At 35.4% G+C, this 17,818-nt stretch overlaps 1 protein-coding gene across 2 annotated transcripts in view; it reads left to right on the top strand.

Annotated features, from left to right (window-relative positions):
* The first annotated feature begins 439 nt into the window (after positions 1-439).
* The window catches only part of plod2 (procollagen-lysine, 2-oxoglutarate 5-dioxygenase 2), a 31,671-nt gene continuing 14,292 nt past the window's right edge, over positions 440-17,818 (top strand). Inside the window, exons 1-7 of one of the 2 annotated variants that reach the window (XM_044105367.1) lie at positions 440-770; positions 9,833-9,924; positions 11,425-11,561; positions 13,868-14,031; positions 16,676-16,788; positions 16,875-16,938; positions 17,077-17,174. In XM_044105367.1, the coding sequence (XP_043961302.1) occupies positions 671-770; positions 9,833-9,924; positions 11,425-11,561; positions 13,868-14,031; positions 16,676-16,788; positions 16,875-16,938; positions 17,077-17,174 (768 nt within the window). In that variant the 5' untranslated portion in view covers positions 440-670. The remainder of the gene's footprint in view (positions 771-9,832; positions 9,925-11,424; positions 11,562-13,867; positions 14,032-16,675; positions 16,789-16,874; positions 16,939-17,076; positions 17,175-17,818) is intronic. The other variant, XM_044105366.1, reaches the window with a different exon arrangement.

Here is a 17,818-nt window from a genome sequence, read left to right as displayed (position 1 = left end):
TATCCAACAGGTTTTTGTCACTATTTGTAGGAGATATATTTTCAATGTAATGCCTAAAATGGGTTTTTGAATCAATACAAAAAAACTGCTATTGGGAATATATATTTTTCTGCCTTATTGAAAGCTATGTTTTAAAATAGGGGTGTCACATTTGTTAATTTTTTTCTGTGCTGTGGGGAGGATTTCCATGAGTTTTTCTTAATGAGCGTGAGTGTGCAGCTAAAAATGGTCAGCTTGACATTAACAGGAGAGGAAACCATAGTGGAGACACAGTCAGTGGGTGTGGGGCACAAACACAGCTGTGTTTAGTCGCACTTTCACGCAGGACGTCCCTGTGTCCATGAGGAGGACCGTTATCCTCCCTTTCTCCTCCCTCCTCATACCCTCTGCTACGGAAACGCAAGTGGCTGCTGCGGCAATTAGTGAACCACGCCTGCTGGGCTCTAATTTCTCTGAATTGTGCTCCTTATATACAACCCCCCACCGCAGCTGAAGAAACTTGTCTCCAGTGGCTGCAGGTCTGCTCGTCCAGAAAACGCCCTATTATACTTGTTCAATTATTCTAACCTCGCGAGAGCTTACAGTTAGACCCCTCCGGGGCTGGTTTTGACGGGCAGGGAATTAGAAGCTCAGTCGGTCACACTAACCGGTAATAAGCCCAGCGACAGCCATGGATCCCTTCAGGTTCTGTTTGTTGTTATTCTACATGAAGTTAGGAAGTTCTGTCTTCTCAAGTAATGCGCCTCAAACTCCTGCGCCTATTCCTAATGGTAAGACATCATCTTTTTTGTTTTCCTTTTTTTTGCGCTCATTCTATTTTAAAGTCTGTTAATGTGTGAACACGGCTCACTATGTGAAGGGAACTTCTGGGCTTATGCCTAAGATTTATACCACAAAAAGTGATGTCACTGCAGCCTATATGAACTTGCAGGGTGCATTCACGTGTGGGAATGTCATTGTGTTTGCAGCAAACATGTGTACAGCGTGAAATTGATTGTGCGGTTTCTCGCAGTCTTGTGTTGTTGGCGCAGCTTTTATGTTACATATGAGAGGCAGTAAAAGTTTTAGTGCCAGAAGCACTAATTGGTGAGGAGGGTGTTTGAAGTTTTTCTGTAAATACAGCAACGGATAGATACTAGACATGATATAGGCAACCAAACCGTAGAAAGTAAAAAAAACAACAACAACAACAACAAAACAAAACAAACATTTATTACTAATTTAGAATGTAATTGCAAAACCGAGTTGTCCTTGTAAGTTTGCTTATGGGCAACTGAGAAGAGCAGTTCCTCTTTAAACGTATAAGTTGTTAAACCCCTATGTCTAACTTTTATTGACCTAGATATCCTTTCCATGTTGGCAAGTTGCTTCTGGCGGATTGTACCAAATTACCCTCAAATCCAGACAAACATTCACACAGAGAAATTGTAAAATATGTGGATGTTTAAATGTTTATCTTTAGTCTGGAAATCTGAAGATACATTGCTGTATAGGCCTTTAAAAAAATCACTGGAAGAATCACTCCACTAGAAACAAAAACATAAATTTTTATTATGCTATTAGTCAAAAGAATGAGTTTGCTTTTTATCCAGCAATCTAAATTTAAATGATAAACAGTGTACTGAAATCTGTGATCCACTTCTGAATCACAGATTGTGTAGAACCCTGACCAGAATTTGATAAAGAGCCTGAATCACCCTCAAACCACAAAGAATATTTCTTTCTAATTGTTTGAGTCTGAGTGCTATGTTGTGCTATGTTTACAATCTCTAAATACATATTTTACTACTGAGCCTACAACTCAATTAAGGGCTAATTTGGATTTTTTCTTAGATGAGTTTGTGTGAATATATATCAGGAGTAGTTCCTAATCATTGATACACATAGATGAGAAACTGTTTATGTGAATTTGGACAATATTGAATAAATAAAATAAGTCCTGGAAGCCTTATTTCCAGGACAACTATTTCTGCAGTTTTTAGCTATTTAAAATGACTGAAACCTAAAATGATCGTATTCTTTGCATTCAAAGCAGCATTAGTGGAGATAAAATAATTACACTTTCTTAAAAGACTATAGTTATTAAAATGAAAATTGCATTGGCTGAGCCTGATGGTTGTATCAGTCCACAAGGATAATTTCTGTGAAAAGTCAATTACTAGTCTTCTTGTTGCTGCTTATTTTTCTTATGCCTTGGACTGGCACTGTGCAGTACATTGGGTTGAGGAGTTGGCTTTTGTGAACTCACTTGCAGGACACCCAGAAGGCTGTGGTTTAAATCCCCAGGGCACTTTCAACACATGTTTGGTCTACATTTAGATTTTTTTAATGTTGGAAAGAGGACTAATTTATTGGTTTACAGGATTCTATAGCATACCAACTATAAGGTAAACACTTCACTCTAGGTTCCACGCACAACTGACAAAAACAAACCTTGAATTTATTAAGACTTGCCATTTGTAGGAAATGTTTTGTGAGTGGAACATAATGTGAAACTAATTATACTGGACAGGCTTCCCACTGCATTAGTTGATTCAGAAATATGAAAAAAAAAAGGAATAGGCTTATTTCACAGCAAAGATGTGAGTTTTCATTGTGAGAATCTAAAACTCACCACATTCTCACAGCTTTCTCCATCTCCTTCCTGAGAGTACCCTTCTGCGACCAGAGCTCAGATACAGACAGTGATTCAACAGCGAAAGGGAGCAGTGGAAGAAGCAGGAATGCAGAGCTCTCTATTTCTCACCAACTTGCACCTGGCCAGTCACTAGGAACAGTGGACATTGCTGTTGGTGTGGTCAGTTTTGGAAGGTTACAAAAATTGGGCCACGCATTCAGCCGCTGTCCAGCCACCTGAAAGGACCCTTTCACTTATGTTTGACTGTTTGAACAGCAATTCTAACAAAGTGGTGAATTTAACACGTAGCTCTTGGTGTAAGTTAGAAACTCTGCAAAGTTGTGTGCCTTGCTCTGATTCTGAATGCTTTGTATTTTAGTATCAGAGCAAATATATTAGTATTTTTTAGGCTATTTAGAAAGATGTATCTTTAATTTGATCATTTGATCATGTGTTTTCTGAGTCCTTGATTTGTTGTGCCCTAATGTTAAGTTACCAAATCATTTGTTTTGTGCATATCAACATACTATTCCCATTTCTTAACAGTCATCCTCATTATGCATATAAAACATGATTATTTCTTATCAAATTTGTGTAGTATTGATGTTTTTGAAGGAGTGATATCCTAGCTAAGGAGTGTTAAAACTAAAATTATGATCTGTTTTAAAAAAAGTAATCAAAAAGCCACTCTCTCCATTCCGCACATGCAAATTACATAAAATAGCTTTATAGAGTGGAAAGTAATAAAACATGAACACGTTGCTCATTTCACTCCACCACTGCTACTGTCACATGACCAAACAAATACCACATGACAGACCTCCACCAGAAACCAATGGCAGCAAGATGGAAATAAATATCGGTTGTTAATATCAGCCCGGTTTTATTTATTGGACCGATATGGATATCTTAAGAAAGGATATTGCCAGTCAATATCGATATTGCCAATATATTCTACATTCCGTCTGAAATGTATTCGAGAAAAAGATTTAAAACAGGAGTCAAAGTTTAAAAGATTATAAAATACTTGAAGAAAAAGAAATTAAAATGCATTTTAAAAAAATATGCAATACAATCAGAGTTAATACAAACAAAAATACAATTAAACACAAAAAGACATAGATGTCGAACTAGCCCAGGAGACCTAAATGGTAACATTTATTTTGGAACACTTAAGGAATACTTAGGTGAGGCTTGGTAAACGGCATCATTCATTATCTAGTAAAGTGTCTCTCTTTTACACAGTAAAAGCGACTCTAGATTATACCTTACCCAGACATCTCTGACGTGACAGCAAGAAGAACTTTATGGAAAAGTAAAGGAAACTCCACCTAAGGTTGTCCATACCATTCTGTAATACAACACTCTCTATTGCCTGTAATGCCAGTCTAACAAACTAACAAACCCTGCTGGCAGGCATGGTCTATAATCATCCCATAAGACATTGTCACTATATCACCACAAGGTTGGGTCCATGCCTTTTTTCAGCCAAACATGTGTTGAGCTGTTTGTTTTTAACTTGGAGTGTCTGAGGTAAAGCACTGTAAAAACCACTAAGTTACACAAAACATATTCATATGTACTTTAAAGACAAACTTTTATCTTTTTTTTTTGTTTGTTATCTTGAGGAAATATCTGTCTTTTTTCTAAAGAAGTCTTTAGGTTATTGCTGGGCATTGACTGTTTTTTCACTCATTTACTTTTCATTCAACCCAATCAGTGCCAATAAAATAGTAAATATTTGATATAATAGAATATAATGCCAGTTATGCCATCTTGTTTTTTTGCAATGCAATTCGGTTAGCCCGACAAACTGAAATTTTTTAAGTAGTCTCAGTATCAAGCTTAAATTAGGGTTATGTTATTGGGAGACATGCCAATTCTTGTTGGCTTTGCAAATATTTACTTTAGACTGCTGATACCTTAAGTAAATATTCATGATTATTAGGATTCATGCTCTCTGAGGTTTTTATTAGTAATAGTTCAGTTGCCTGTAGTTAAAAGCCGTTATACCATAGTGAGTTTCTAGAAAAGCGAAGAAATCCTAAGAGTGATGCTACCTACAGCTGGTTCATCACAACAGAGCCTGTCATGAATGCCTAGGAGAGTCAGCATGGCCATCATAATGGTTGCTTATTTCAAAAATAAAATGAAATTGGAGTATATTAGGTGCAGTTTTAGGACCTCGCCCACTGAAATGAGCACTCCCACACACTTTATTCATGACTTGTTAACAGTTGCTAAATTATGTAGTTTGGTAAATCTGCCTTATATGTGCAATGTTAATTTATCAGTGAGAATTATCTCAGTAATAGGAAACTTAATGGTCTAAAGAAAATGGCCATCATAACTGCTGGCACACCATCTGAAGCAAACATCAAAGCTGATTTTGTAGAATTCCGAGCAATTCTTGACTCAATATTTTCTCGCCAAAAATTGTTTTTGGCAAAATATTTTGGAGACCATGCCACATCCTAAGGCTAAAGTGCCTGTGGTTTCACACATGTAATTGAAAATATTATTTTTTCTTTGGATTCAGTGTGCCTATAATTTCATGAAAATTTTGTGCAATAGGGCAACATTAATAGAGCATTATAAATAGGATGTCTTTATGTTTTTCCCTTTTTTCTTATTTTACTAAATTATTGCAATGTGCCAAAGTCACTTCCAAACACCCTAATCTGACGTTTTTGAGTTTTGTTTGTCTTGCAAAGTTATCTAAATATTTCGCACAAATATGCTTATTCTTTTTTTTTTCTCTTTTAGCTAAAAACATAAACAATTACTGATGAATTATCTACCTGAAGAGATGGCGCAATCTCCTGAGATTGTGAAAATTTCCCATTTTGTGATTTGTGTTTTGAAGAAATACAAACACGAATAGAAAAGATGGCACTGATGATGCGACTTACATTGATCACATGAATGGTATCAAAGTTCCTAAAAAGACTTGTATTTCCACTGAACTGAGAGTTTTAGTGACTCTTGTAGTAAAAACCTTCTTTTGTTTAAATGCCCAAAACAGAGCAGCCATTTGCACTCAGAATCCTCAAGAAATAAATCCTGTTACTCTTTTATCTAAGCTTGGGATATTCTCCCTCGATGCTTTCCCTTTTGAAAAGAAACCTGTACCTAAGCTATTCTCTAGTGAGTAAATCAGGACTTCTGCTCACTGAAGTGTGAAAGTTTAGACAAACATCTCAACCAAACATGGGCCACAAAAATTGTGCAAAGGAAAGACTGCTCAGAGTTTATGCCTTTCTTGGTGAAGAAATTCAGTAGCACCGTTTGCTCTACATTCCTCTCCTCCTGGGCTGTTCAAACAGCACTGTCAGGAGAGAATGCTGTTTATTCTGACTGGACACTCACCCTCTAAATACCAGCGTCATAAAAAGCTCCATTGTTTGCTCATAATTTCTGGATCTCAACTGTTAATGTTTGTCAAATATGGCAAAAAAAAAAAAAAAAAAACACTTCAAAAACTGGTGTGGAAGACACTGTCATTAAAAGAGGAGTTAGAGTCCCCAAGAGATCAATTTGAGACATCTGGCACTTTTGGGTGTTTGTGAATCAAAATAACTCTATTTCATTCTTAGTTTATTACATGTTGATACTTAATCTGGATTGAACACAGTTGTGAGGGCAATGTCTTTTTATTCACTGACCACTGAAGAAATACTAGAAAAACTTAATTATTATTTTTTTGGGAGGAGGAGTAAATTAAGATAACTTGGAGCAGAAAGGGTGTTTGATGATAAAAGGCAGAAACAAAGATGGTGTTCCATTTAACAGCAAGAAATTGTAATTAGGAATAAAAATATGCCTACATGAGGATGTCTATATCATTAAAAACATTTGGTTGACTTGTTCAAAGCTTGACTTTTGATTTTAAGCTAAATTTGTCCAAGACATATAAGAAAGTCAAGACTGTTTCTCCAAGATAATTAAAAAGAGATAACAACCTGAAACTGAAATAGCATAAGATCTCCAGTATCTGGAGTGTCACAAGCTGTTTAGTTTTGTTTTATTGCTACTGATGAATACACTTAGAAACTTATCTATGCATGCCTGTAGTAGTAGGCAATGTTCCACTCATTGTGCCAGACAAGAAGCTGCACTTTGGCTTTAGTGAATATACTTTATTGTGAGCCATGTCACCTTAGAACTGTAAATTCAGCTGATGACTAGACCGCATCAGTTTTTTAGTGTCAGGATTTATAGAGATGTCTGTTAGTGATTAGTCTGAACTCAAGTATTGTAGAAACCACATTTAAACTGTATAATATTCTTCTGACAGTGGTTCCTAAAATGACAGTTAAAACTAACCTATTGTTTATCAAAGTTATTCATTTGAATCTTCTAGCACATGGTTGTTTGATAAATTTTTGATTAAAAAAGTGAAAGAAAACTCCTCTTTTCATGCAGATAGCCATAGGACACAAGCCTGAGCTCTCAAACAATGATCAGAACCATAGAAGTAACACTTATTGTCTCTGAGGGAGATTTTATGTATTGTTTTGTCAAGTTACCCATAGAAAGTCATGCTGTTTGACTTGATTTAACATATACTGTTATAGAAAACAGAAATTTCCTTGTTAACTTTTTCAAGTGTTGTTTTGAATACAGATTCTGATGGTCTGGAAAAGTGAACTTTTGCTGCTTATATGTAGTTAGCTGTTACAGTTGTTTGAGATGTGAGACTTTTCTTTTACAAGCAGAATTTAGATAATTTGACACAATTGGAGTAAAAAAAATATTTCCTTAATATGCTGTGACCTCTTTACACATGGTCAACATGATATACAACAAAGATTTTCCAATATTATTTGCAGCAGATGACACATTTTTTCTTCCAATTGTGTCTGGAGAAATCACAGGCAAACTGTTTGAGTAGTTAATCTATCCTATGTTTTTCCTCGTCTCTTTTAAATCTGAGACAGTGTGCACTTCAGGGTGTTCAGGGTGTACTTTCGTGGGAGCTTACATATTTGAATACATTCATTTGACCTTTATGTTTATGAAAGAACTAAAGGGTGTGATTTCGTAAGTTCCAGGAAATGTTGTAGGGGTTGTTAGTGATGTTACTTCTGTTTTTTTTTTTTCGTTCTCTTCTTTGCTACTGAAACATGTCTTGGTGACATGATGAGTGTCAAACAGTTTATGAAATACTCATAAACAGCATGTCATTGTAAGCTTTTCAGTGTCTTTGCTGAAGTGGAACCTCTCATTGTTTGGCTCTCTGTGAATGTTTAAAATTCAAACTATTTGTTCAGAGTAATCAAATGAAAATATAGCCTTGTTGCTTCAACATTAAAAATATTTTCGCAGATTATTTTTTATTTTTTCTCAGCCTTAGCCTTGAGACAAGACATGTGCTAAAGAAAAAAAAACAAAAAACTTTTGTCCAAGAAAACATCAATGAGTGACTGGATGACTTGTTACAATGTGGAATATTTTGAAAATTATATCTTTGGAGAGGATAAGGTTAATTCTACAAAGTGTTGAGCCAATAATGACACATTCTGCCCTTGTACATGCATGGGTTTGATGCTTATCCAACGTAGTTGTTTTACTCATAATTCTAAAAAAATACTCCTTGACCAGAGTTAAATAATGTCCACCAAGAGTAACTTCTTTCAAAAGTCCAGAAACATTTGACCGTTATCTGTATAGATTTTTTTTGTAAATTGAAACTGTAGGCTTTAAAGAAACATTAATAACAATCTCCTAAGATTTTAAACTACTTCCAGGAAACTTTTTAGATCTTAATTGAATTGAGTGTCTGTGATCAACTTCTAAAAAGCACATTTATTAACAGAAGCAAGTACACTGTGATAGATAGTAAGGACTAATAAGTCACAAAAAGGATTATCATCAGAAAGGAACTGCTCAAGGATTTAACAGTGAGCATAAAACTACAAAATACAGTAGCAAGATAAAGGAAGAGCTATTAGAATTGGACCATGGACCTATAAAAATCAGGATAATGTGCTCATCCTGAAAGCAAATGATCACAGCAACAGGTTTGAGGTGTTTACTAGGCCTCCAAAACTCACCAGATCTCAATTACACCAAATATCTATGGACTATGCAGGATAATAAAATTAAATCTAAAGAGATTCAACCTCAACTTGGAAAAAAAATTCTGCCACTAACATCATGGTGCCATATAATGCATCATACATTCAGGATTCTAGAAAAGTCCATTCCTTGAAGGATTGACACGGGTGTGGGATCAAATGCATTACTATAGTTTGTTTTGTTAAGTTAGTGAGATCAGGGTCGTACTTGCTCTTTAGCTATTATGAGGCTCAAAATGTCATTTCAATTAGCTTTGTTAAAGCCCTTTAAAAGATACGGGGGGATTCTCTTTCAGTCTCGATTCATTACCAATTTAATGTGCCGTTGACTAATAAATGATTTACAAGTGTTTGATGTAACCATGCTGTCTATTAAATAAAGGTCAGATTTGCTTTTCATTTTCAAGTAGTCTTATAAAACTGTTTTAATGGGCCGATAAGTTTTTGTCGCCCTCTCTGAAGACTTGCACATGTTTAGCAGACTTGTACTGTCTGCCAGTAGTAAATTAGTCTTCTCCCTTCATGCGGTAATAACATCTGATGAACAAGATGAAGAGGTGTTGGAAATTTCCTCAACTTGTCTCCTCAAACAAGCAGAGCATATTTGATTCAAGGTTTGGAGGCTATTCAAAAAGCTCTTCCTCTTTCTAGTGTTACATTAGACTACTGGTGAAAATGTGTGTTTGGTTAACCCTTCCTGAAACCTCAAACTTCAGCACTCAAGGCAACTGGAAATGTCCCTGAGGTTTCTGGGGACCTCTCTATCCCAAGAGGAAAAAAAATAATTGAGTCTATGTTTGAAAATATGCCATTGGTTTTAAATGAAATTAAAATTACAACAGTCATTCCTAAATCAAGACATAGGTTCAGACTGCTAAACCAAATGGTCAACAGTATGTTGACATAGGTTTGAGGTTTACAAGGGACATGCTTCATAGGATAGCAGAGGGAATCTCAATACTTATATTTAAGCTTAGGAAAATAAATATTTGCGGATATGTTTTAACTCCAGCCAAATTTTTTTTACAACTTTATATGTTGTAGTTTCCCTGTGTGGGGACATATCCCTTCATCCCTATAATTTAGCAGCCAAAAAATATGTGATGAATTTTAAACAAAGTTGTGTCCATTTCAGAAAAACTGGTGGTCTTAACTGTCGCAACTAAGGAAACAGATGGCTTCCAGCGCTTTATGCAGACCGCCAATTATTTCAACTACACTGTGAAGGTAAGAGTATCTCATTTACTAAATCCATGCCCAAACATTCGTATTGTTTGTAATTATACAGAACTAACATACACTCAGCAGGAAAATGCTTTCCACACACAGTTGCCAGAATCAATTGAGCCTGTTAAAGGAAACCAAGATGAGAAAAAACTTCCATCCCAAAGGGAAACTCCATGATGTAGCTCCGTAATTGACTTTTGTGGTTAAAAGAAACCTTTTTGTTTGTTTTTAGCTTGGAGTTTGGTGGTGACATGCCTGCACTGCTAACCTCATGTGCCCCTATATTGAATATTTTTACAGTAGTTTGATTATAATACTAATCTCTAATCTTCAGTAATCAGGTTACAGAACCAGAGAAGATAACTATAGTGGGGTCTTAATTTTGTTATCATTTTCAGTAAATTAGATTATTTTTGGAATCTTAATTTTTTCTATAATTCACTTCACCCTTAATTGTGATTAAATGATAATTACACTTAATTTAAAATTAGAATTTCATCAAAAAACACATAAGTGTGGGCTTGATGAAAAGTATGATTAATATTCATTTACAAGTTATTATGTTGAAAAGGTACTTTTAATCTCATAGATGAACTTAATTTGTACCCTTTTTCTAAATAGTACAGTAGTAATGTAATTATATCAATATAATAGAAAACAATCTTCTTTATTTTTACATTGCTTTATATCTCTATCAAGTTACTTAAAACTTTGGTCCATTACCAGTATAAATTTCACAGAAGATTACTAATGAAAATCTATTTCCTGTCTTAATTTTTCCTGTTAATTGTCATCATCTTTTTTGTAAATAACTCCCGATTTCTAACATTAACTAAAATTGTGGCGGTTGAAATGGTGCAAAAACCTAGTTGCTTTGTTTTTCATATCTTAAACTAATACTTCACCCAGAATTATTATTCAATCTTCTTCCATAGGTGTTCCATTCATTAACTCAGCAGTATTTGTCCACTCTTATATAAAGATTCCCAAATCTGTCAGATTCTGATCACTCCTCTCATCCATAGCTCTCTACAGGAGATTCTTTCACAGATCATCTCTCAGATTTAGTTCTGCTTCTGATGACAGAAGTGCATACAAGAAGACTCTAATTGAATCAAAATGTGGATTAGGGGTGTAATCTATATATTCATATTTCCCTCTTAGAATTTTTTTTTTTCCAGTTGAATTAGACGTGTGTTGTTCTAAAAGGTCTAGTTGCTTTAATATCACAAAAACATAAAATAAATCTCCCCCATTAAAGAAAGTACATGGATATTTCCGTTTTTTTGGTAGCATTTATAAATAGGAATTGGTGAGATGTTCCTTCCAGCTCACTTACGCATGACATAGAAACATGGGGCCAACTCCTTCAGAGGTTTTCCAATTAGGAGACTTATGGTTGCTTAGATATAGATGCAAATGGACATTTTCACAGCCAAACTTTATGCATTCAGCGAGTTCACAGTTTAGACATTTTGTCTGTCTTTTTGTCTGCATCAGGTCTTGGGAATGGGAGAGACGTGGAAAGGTGGTGATGTTGGTCGTTCTATTGGTGGAGGGCAAAAAGTCAGACTACTGAAGGAGGCCATGGAGAATTTGGCTGCTCAGGAAGATCTTGTCATTTTGTTTGTGGATAGGTATGTTATGAGCCAAACTAATGTAAAGGTATCTACATTTTGCATCAGTCTTTTTATTGTAACATATGACATTATTGGCTTTGAATTTGATTTGTTTCTTTACAAACATTTGTTTGTTTTACCTTTCATTTGAAATACATTTAACTTCCAACCAAAAAAGGGACCCAAAGCACTTTTTCCAGCATGGTGCAAATTCTAACTACCATGTGCTGTAATAACAGATTTGAAAGCCAGAACTCCATAGTAAAAGGTGTTTTTGTTGAAGCAAAAACACCAATCAGACATTCAAAAACAGTTATTATTATACGTGAGGAGAACAACTGTCAAATACAGGTAGCTGAACTGCAAACTTTTAACACTGGCGGAAAATACTTCCATGGGTGAAGTGAGGGGATTAAAAATAAATATTTTGCACAAGTCTTTATCTTTAAATAGAGCAAAAAATAATATTTACCGTGACGTCTTAATCTATAATTTTAGTCATAATTGCAGCTCATAACACCTTGAAGCAGGTTGTTAGAAAGCAATTTTCTCTCTTTTAAAATAAGCAGTTGTGGTCTAATAAACTACTTGGAAATGTCAGAGGATTACAAGTAATTCAGTGTGTTTTATATTTGAAATCCTCCTGGCCCACCAGGAGTGTGTTGGCAGGTACTGATTGGGCCTTAGATCTTGTTTTACGATTCAGTGACCTATAAAGTTAAGTATGAATTTATTTAGCAGTTTTTTATTGTAAAGAAATGCACTTCAGAACATGCATAGTTTCTGAAATGAATAGAAAAGACTAGAAACACTTGTCAAGTAGCATAATTTCGAATTAAAACCTATTACTGAATGTTTTTTGCATTACTATGCCTTGCAAAATTATTCATTCCCTACATTTTGTAAAGTTACACCCTCAAACTTTAACATTGCATCTGTACTGTCAGAGATAGAAAAACACAATATATTTTATATGTGGGAAGTGGAAGGAAGATGGTACATAGTTATACAATTATTTCTCAAACAAAACCTTTAAAATTGTGGCATAGAATAATTTTCTCTGATATCCCTAAGTAAATTTCACTGAAATCAACTGCTTACAAAAGTAATCTAATTAGTAAATAGAGTCCACAGCAAGTACATTGAAGGTTAATTGTTTAGATGAGACCAACATGTGACTTTCTGGTCTTCATGGTCTTCATAGTAAAACTTCGAAAACTAAGACTACCCATCATCCTCAACACACCACCACTAAGTATTAGCACCATCCTGTGGGAGTGCTTTTGTAGAACTGGCTTCCCATATACTCTGGTCAGGGCTTACCGGATCTCTTTCAGGCAGATATTGCACTGCCCCTGTGCCATAATAAATAAAGAACTCCATGTTTTGCATTGCTGGTCCCCTTGCTGGTGGTTAACTCATCAAATACTCAATTCAGTGTTAAAATCGTTCAACATGTCCTTCTCAATCATATGATATTATTTTGCCTTTTTAGTTCCATTACTGAAGCTCCAAGGTTTTGGTAAACACCAGAGACAGCCTGAAAAGCAATACAATAAAATACATGTAAATGGAAATTCCAAGCTGGATTTGTCTTGAATTTATTTCCATGTAATTCTCAGACACAATCTTGAATGGTTTTATAGAGAGCAGCCCTATGTTAATGGGATAAGTGTGTGATTTATGATTTAACAAGTCACAAGGGATCTTTATATGAACATGTGTCTGCCAGATGTTAGCAAGACTTTTCAACTTCCTTGCCTACGTCAGGCTTCCTCTTGTGGCTCAACCTTTACTTTTCCTGCCATCTTCTACAAATGGGCCATATACTGCACTATTTTTAGACCTACATACAAGTTGTATATGCTTTTATGCTTTCAAGCTTTCAAACTCGTGCTGTCACACAAGCAGAATAAGCTCCCATTACTTGAAGACATTAAAAAGTCAATGACTCTTGTGAAATTATCATGATTTTGCTCTAAATGCCAACTGCACATGCCAAACCAATAAAAGCACCAAATAAATTAAATTACTGATACTTTAAGATTATCCCTTTGAATAATTATGTTGTTTTGTGTGTGTTAATGTCTGGAAAAGTAAACTCCATTTGACACCATGGCACTGCACAGGCTCTCAGAAAATTCAGTCCAACCAAACACAAAGACTGTGCTTTGTTTACATTCAGATTTCTATTAGTCCAAGGGAAATGAAAGCCTATACTATGTGTGATGCTCATTGAAATATGTTGAAGACAAAACTGCTCCTCCAGGATAAATAAAAGGCTAACAATCTGTTATATTTTATCTGCTTTCCTCCCCCCTAAGTTATGATCTTATCTTCGCTGGGGGACCAGAGGAGATTCTCAGGAAGTTCCAACAAGCCAATCACAAAGTGCTTTTTGCTGCAGAAGGACTAATATGGCCAGATAAGAGGCTAGCTGACAAGTACCCTTTAGTCCGAAGTGGCAAGCGCTACCTCAACTCTGGAGGTGGGTTCCAAAAGTTTAGTTTGTCTTTAAGGACTGAAGTGTTTTGATTGTTGTTGGAAGCCTGATCATTCCTGTTCACACTGTAAAACTTACCAGCAGAAACAAACGTTGCAGCTAAAATATGCTAATTGACTAGCGTAAAGGTGAGACAACCACATTTCTCAAACTTCTATTATTTTTTCTTGTTTCATTTTGTAAAAATGCGTAATATCACTAAAAGTTGTCAATGAAATATGTATCACGAATCATGCATTAAATTCTTTCTACCAGATATTTTTAACACAAAAATAGCTTTTCATAACATGTACCACATCAAATAAAGTTTTTTTTATGCACCACTGAGATAACAGATATTTTAAAACAGAATTTTGCTGAAATGGAAACTTGGGGGTACATGCATTTTCACATAGGGCCAGGTTGGTTTGGATAGCTAACATTGGCTAGTTAACATTTTTAAGTCAAATCACCATTTAAATTTTGTTTTAAGTTTTTATTAAGACATTTTTGTATGGTTTTAGCATTGGTTTGAAGATGTGATGCAAAAAAGCTAATGGAACCTGTAAGGGGGCAATAACTGTCTCAGCACTTTACCTGAAGGCATAATCTAGAAGAATGCAAGAAACACTGGAATCACTGCTTGTTTATGTAGCTATTTCAACTGTCTGTCTCAGCTTATAACAGTCTTTTACACACTAATATAGATGTATTTCTATAGTATAAGTACAGGGATTTCACACAGAGTCTTAAATATGTGGATTTCCATCTATATTATGTCTTTAGGGTACAATAACTCCTAAACCACCCCCAAATTGATACTTGTATTTAACCACGACTTTACACTATGTCTAACATTTGTAGAAGATTTTATTGCAGCATACTTTATGCGTAGAAAGTTGAAATAATGCTGGATTACACAAGTTGAAACCACATACTCACACCAGTTATCTGGGTGTAACGCAGCTGTTGAACTCTGAAGACCTGCAGGCCTTTCTGGAATTCAGTGGGCTGTGTTCTAATATTTGGTGTAAAGAGTGCTGCAGCACCAACAAAGAATAGCAATAAGCATGTGTTAGTTTTAAAATAGAAAACCCCAGGATCCTTATTGCTAATTTCTGGTGTAAAATTTGAGTATATTTTCCAAATAAACTTGGATTGTGAAGTATTTCCTGTCTGTGGTGAGCAGAATGTGGGAGGAGGAAATTTGCCCAAAGTTTAACCTTATGCTTAAACATCTATTTTTAGCTGTTATCCTCCCGGTGGTCGATTAGACATAATTATGGTTTTATTTCGGGATGTTTTCTAAAAGTAATTGCAAATGGTGCATCTTGCAGACTTAAAAATTCTATGTAGGTAGAACATTTTGCAACAAAGCAAAAGCTTATTTGTGGTTAACCTAAACCCCATCTTTCCAATTCTCTGGCGCATTGAACTGCTCCTTTCCCTGTGGTCATCAATTTGGTGCGACCTCCCATAGTGGAGCCTTACTGTCTCAGACTGATCAGAGACTGCTTTTTGCGTTCATTGTCATTGACTTGACATGTTGATTTGTCTTGGGCCCCTGAGTGTGCCACAGTTTGCATGAAATTGCAGGTTTTGTTTGTGTTCCTACGGCTACCGCCCAAGTGACCAGTGAGGAAAGTTTTACAGCATTTGGACGTGCACAGTTGTGTCAAAGAGAGTGCAGTCTTCTGGGGATGGAGCTGAGATGGAGAGATTCCATATTGGTGTTAGACTGTGAATGTTTAAACAGAGGAACAAGAAGGTCACTTTAGGTCACTTTTATTTTGATCCTCGATGTAAAACAAAGCTTTGTCAGACAAAATGTTTTCCAGTGCCAAGTCTCAATTTTATATACTGTTCTTTCAATTTTTACATCATAGATTCCACACTAGTTAAACTCATTCTGCCAGCATGATGATTAAGTTGCAAAGCTCAATTAATGTCATATTTTTTTCCTATGACCTTGATTGGATCACAGTTTGGTCTAGTCCTTTTGGGATTTACTGGAAATAATTGTGTCTTTTTTGCTCTAGAGGATAGGAAGACTAAGGCAGAATGTTCACTGCACTTTCCCAGGATCTGTAAAATGAACCACATACCAACAATATAATCTGCATAAAATTGATGATTTTGCTTTGAACTTTCTTTCCTCGTTCCTACCATTTATATTATGTCATGTCTGTCCATTGACTTGTTTATAGTGTCTGAGGTTTTTTTCCAATGATGGGATATAAAATGACACACACCAGCAACATAGCTAAACCCTGCAATCTGTTACTGTGGTTGCTGTCCTTGAGCGACAGAGTGAGAAAAGAAAAAGGAACTGAAGTTATAGAGGAGTATACCATGAGAATGTACATTTAGAGTTTAAGTATGTGATGTAAGATGGTCACAACAAATAGATTGCAGCTTTTTGCAAACCGCTTTTACTTTCTGTGGAAAAGAAAACATCCCTGCCCTGTGTTTATGTGTGCCTCAGATAATTGCCAAAAATCACACTTTGTTTAAGGCGTCATGGCTTCCTCAGATGAAGTTGGAGGCTGTTAAGCCAGCCAGGCACCCAGCAGCCTGCCAGTTGTGTAAACATCTCTCACCATGACGTCTACACATTGGTATGCATTTCACACTGTTCATTCATTTGCAGGTATAATTGGCTATGCCCCATATGTACACAGAATAGTTTCACAGTGGGATCTCCACGACAATGATGACGACCAGCTCTTTTACACTAAGATTTACCTGGATCCATTGAAACGAGTAGGTCATTGTTTTTCTTTGTATTGACCTTTTTCAAAAGAAATGTTTTGGACAGCCTAGTACATTTTCATGTTCACATATTACAGGAATCTCTTAACATGACTCTGGACCACAAGTGCCAGATTTTCCAGAATCTGAACGGGGCTGTTGGTAAGTAATTATTAGTATTTATTGAGCTAGTGCGAAGACTTAGTTCTTGCTGAACTAACTTTGTATTGACATTGTGTGGCATATTTCAGATTTTCAAACCTGACCTTGAAATCTGGTGTTCTTTATGTTTTTTGGCAGATGAGGTGCTTCTTAAGTTTGGAACTGACAGAGTGCGAGTAAGAAACACAGCGTACAATTCTTTGCCTGTCGTCGTCCATGGAAATGGAAACACTAAAGTGAGTATGAAGCTCTCTTCTTTGGTACAAGTGGGAATGGGCTTGCAAATAATTCTCATGAATGACATTCTTTTTAAGAATATTTTAGTTTCTAAGCTACCCCCCAAATTAAACAAAATGTGTGTTTTTCTTCAACAGTCAGATTATAAAAGCAACAATTATTTCTACTGCCACTCAGATAATCTATCACATAGTTATTTTATAATAATATTAGATGTTATTTTATAAAAATAACATATTTAACATTCTTTGTTTATTTCCTTGTTAACCATTTGCTAAAGCAAACATTTTGAATTACCAACTGGTAAAGTTTGTTTGAACTTTAAGGTAATTGTATTGATTATACACACATATTTCTATCCTTTGGTTTTTTTTATAGAGTAACATGAGTATAACTTCTTGATATTAACTCTGTAGTTAGTCAAGCTGTCTGAATGAAGAATGAAGATGGTTGAAAAACATGTTTTAAAACCACATCAAAGTTTAAGTGCCTTATTGGCCATACTTTCTTTTTTAATGAATCAAACTCTTGTTAGATACATTTTACTATCTATGAAACACAATACTAGTTTTCCACATAGTTATGCTATTTCATCCTAAACCAATATTTAGTTTGACTATGCTGGAATGTAAGCTGTTTTTTT

Source organism: Gambusia affinis, linkage group LG21 (genome assembly GCF_019740435.1).
Source record: "Gambusia affinis linkage group LG21, SWU_Gaff_1.0, whole genome shotgun sequence".
Taxonomy (NCBI): domain Eukaryota; kingdom Metazoa; phylum Chordata; class Actinopteri; order Cyprinodontiformes; family Poeciliidae; genus Gambusia; species Gambusia affinis.
This window is presented reverse-complemented; position numbering and strand designations above follow the sequence as displayed.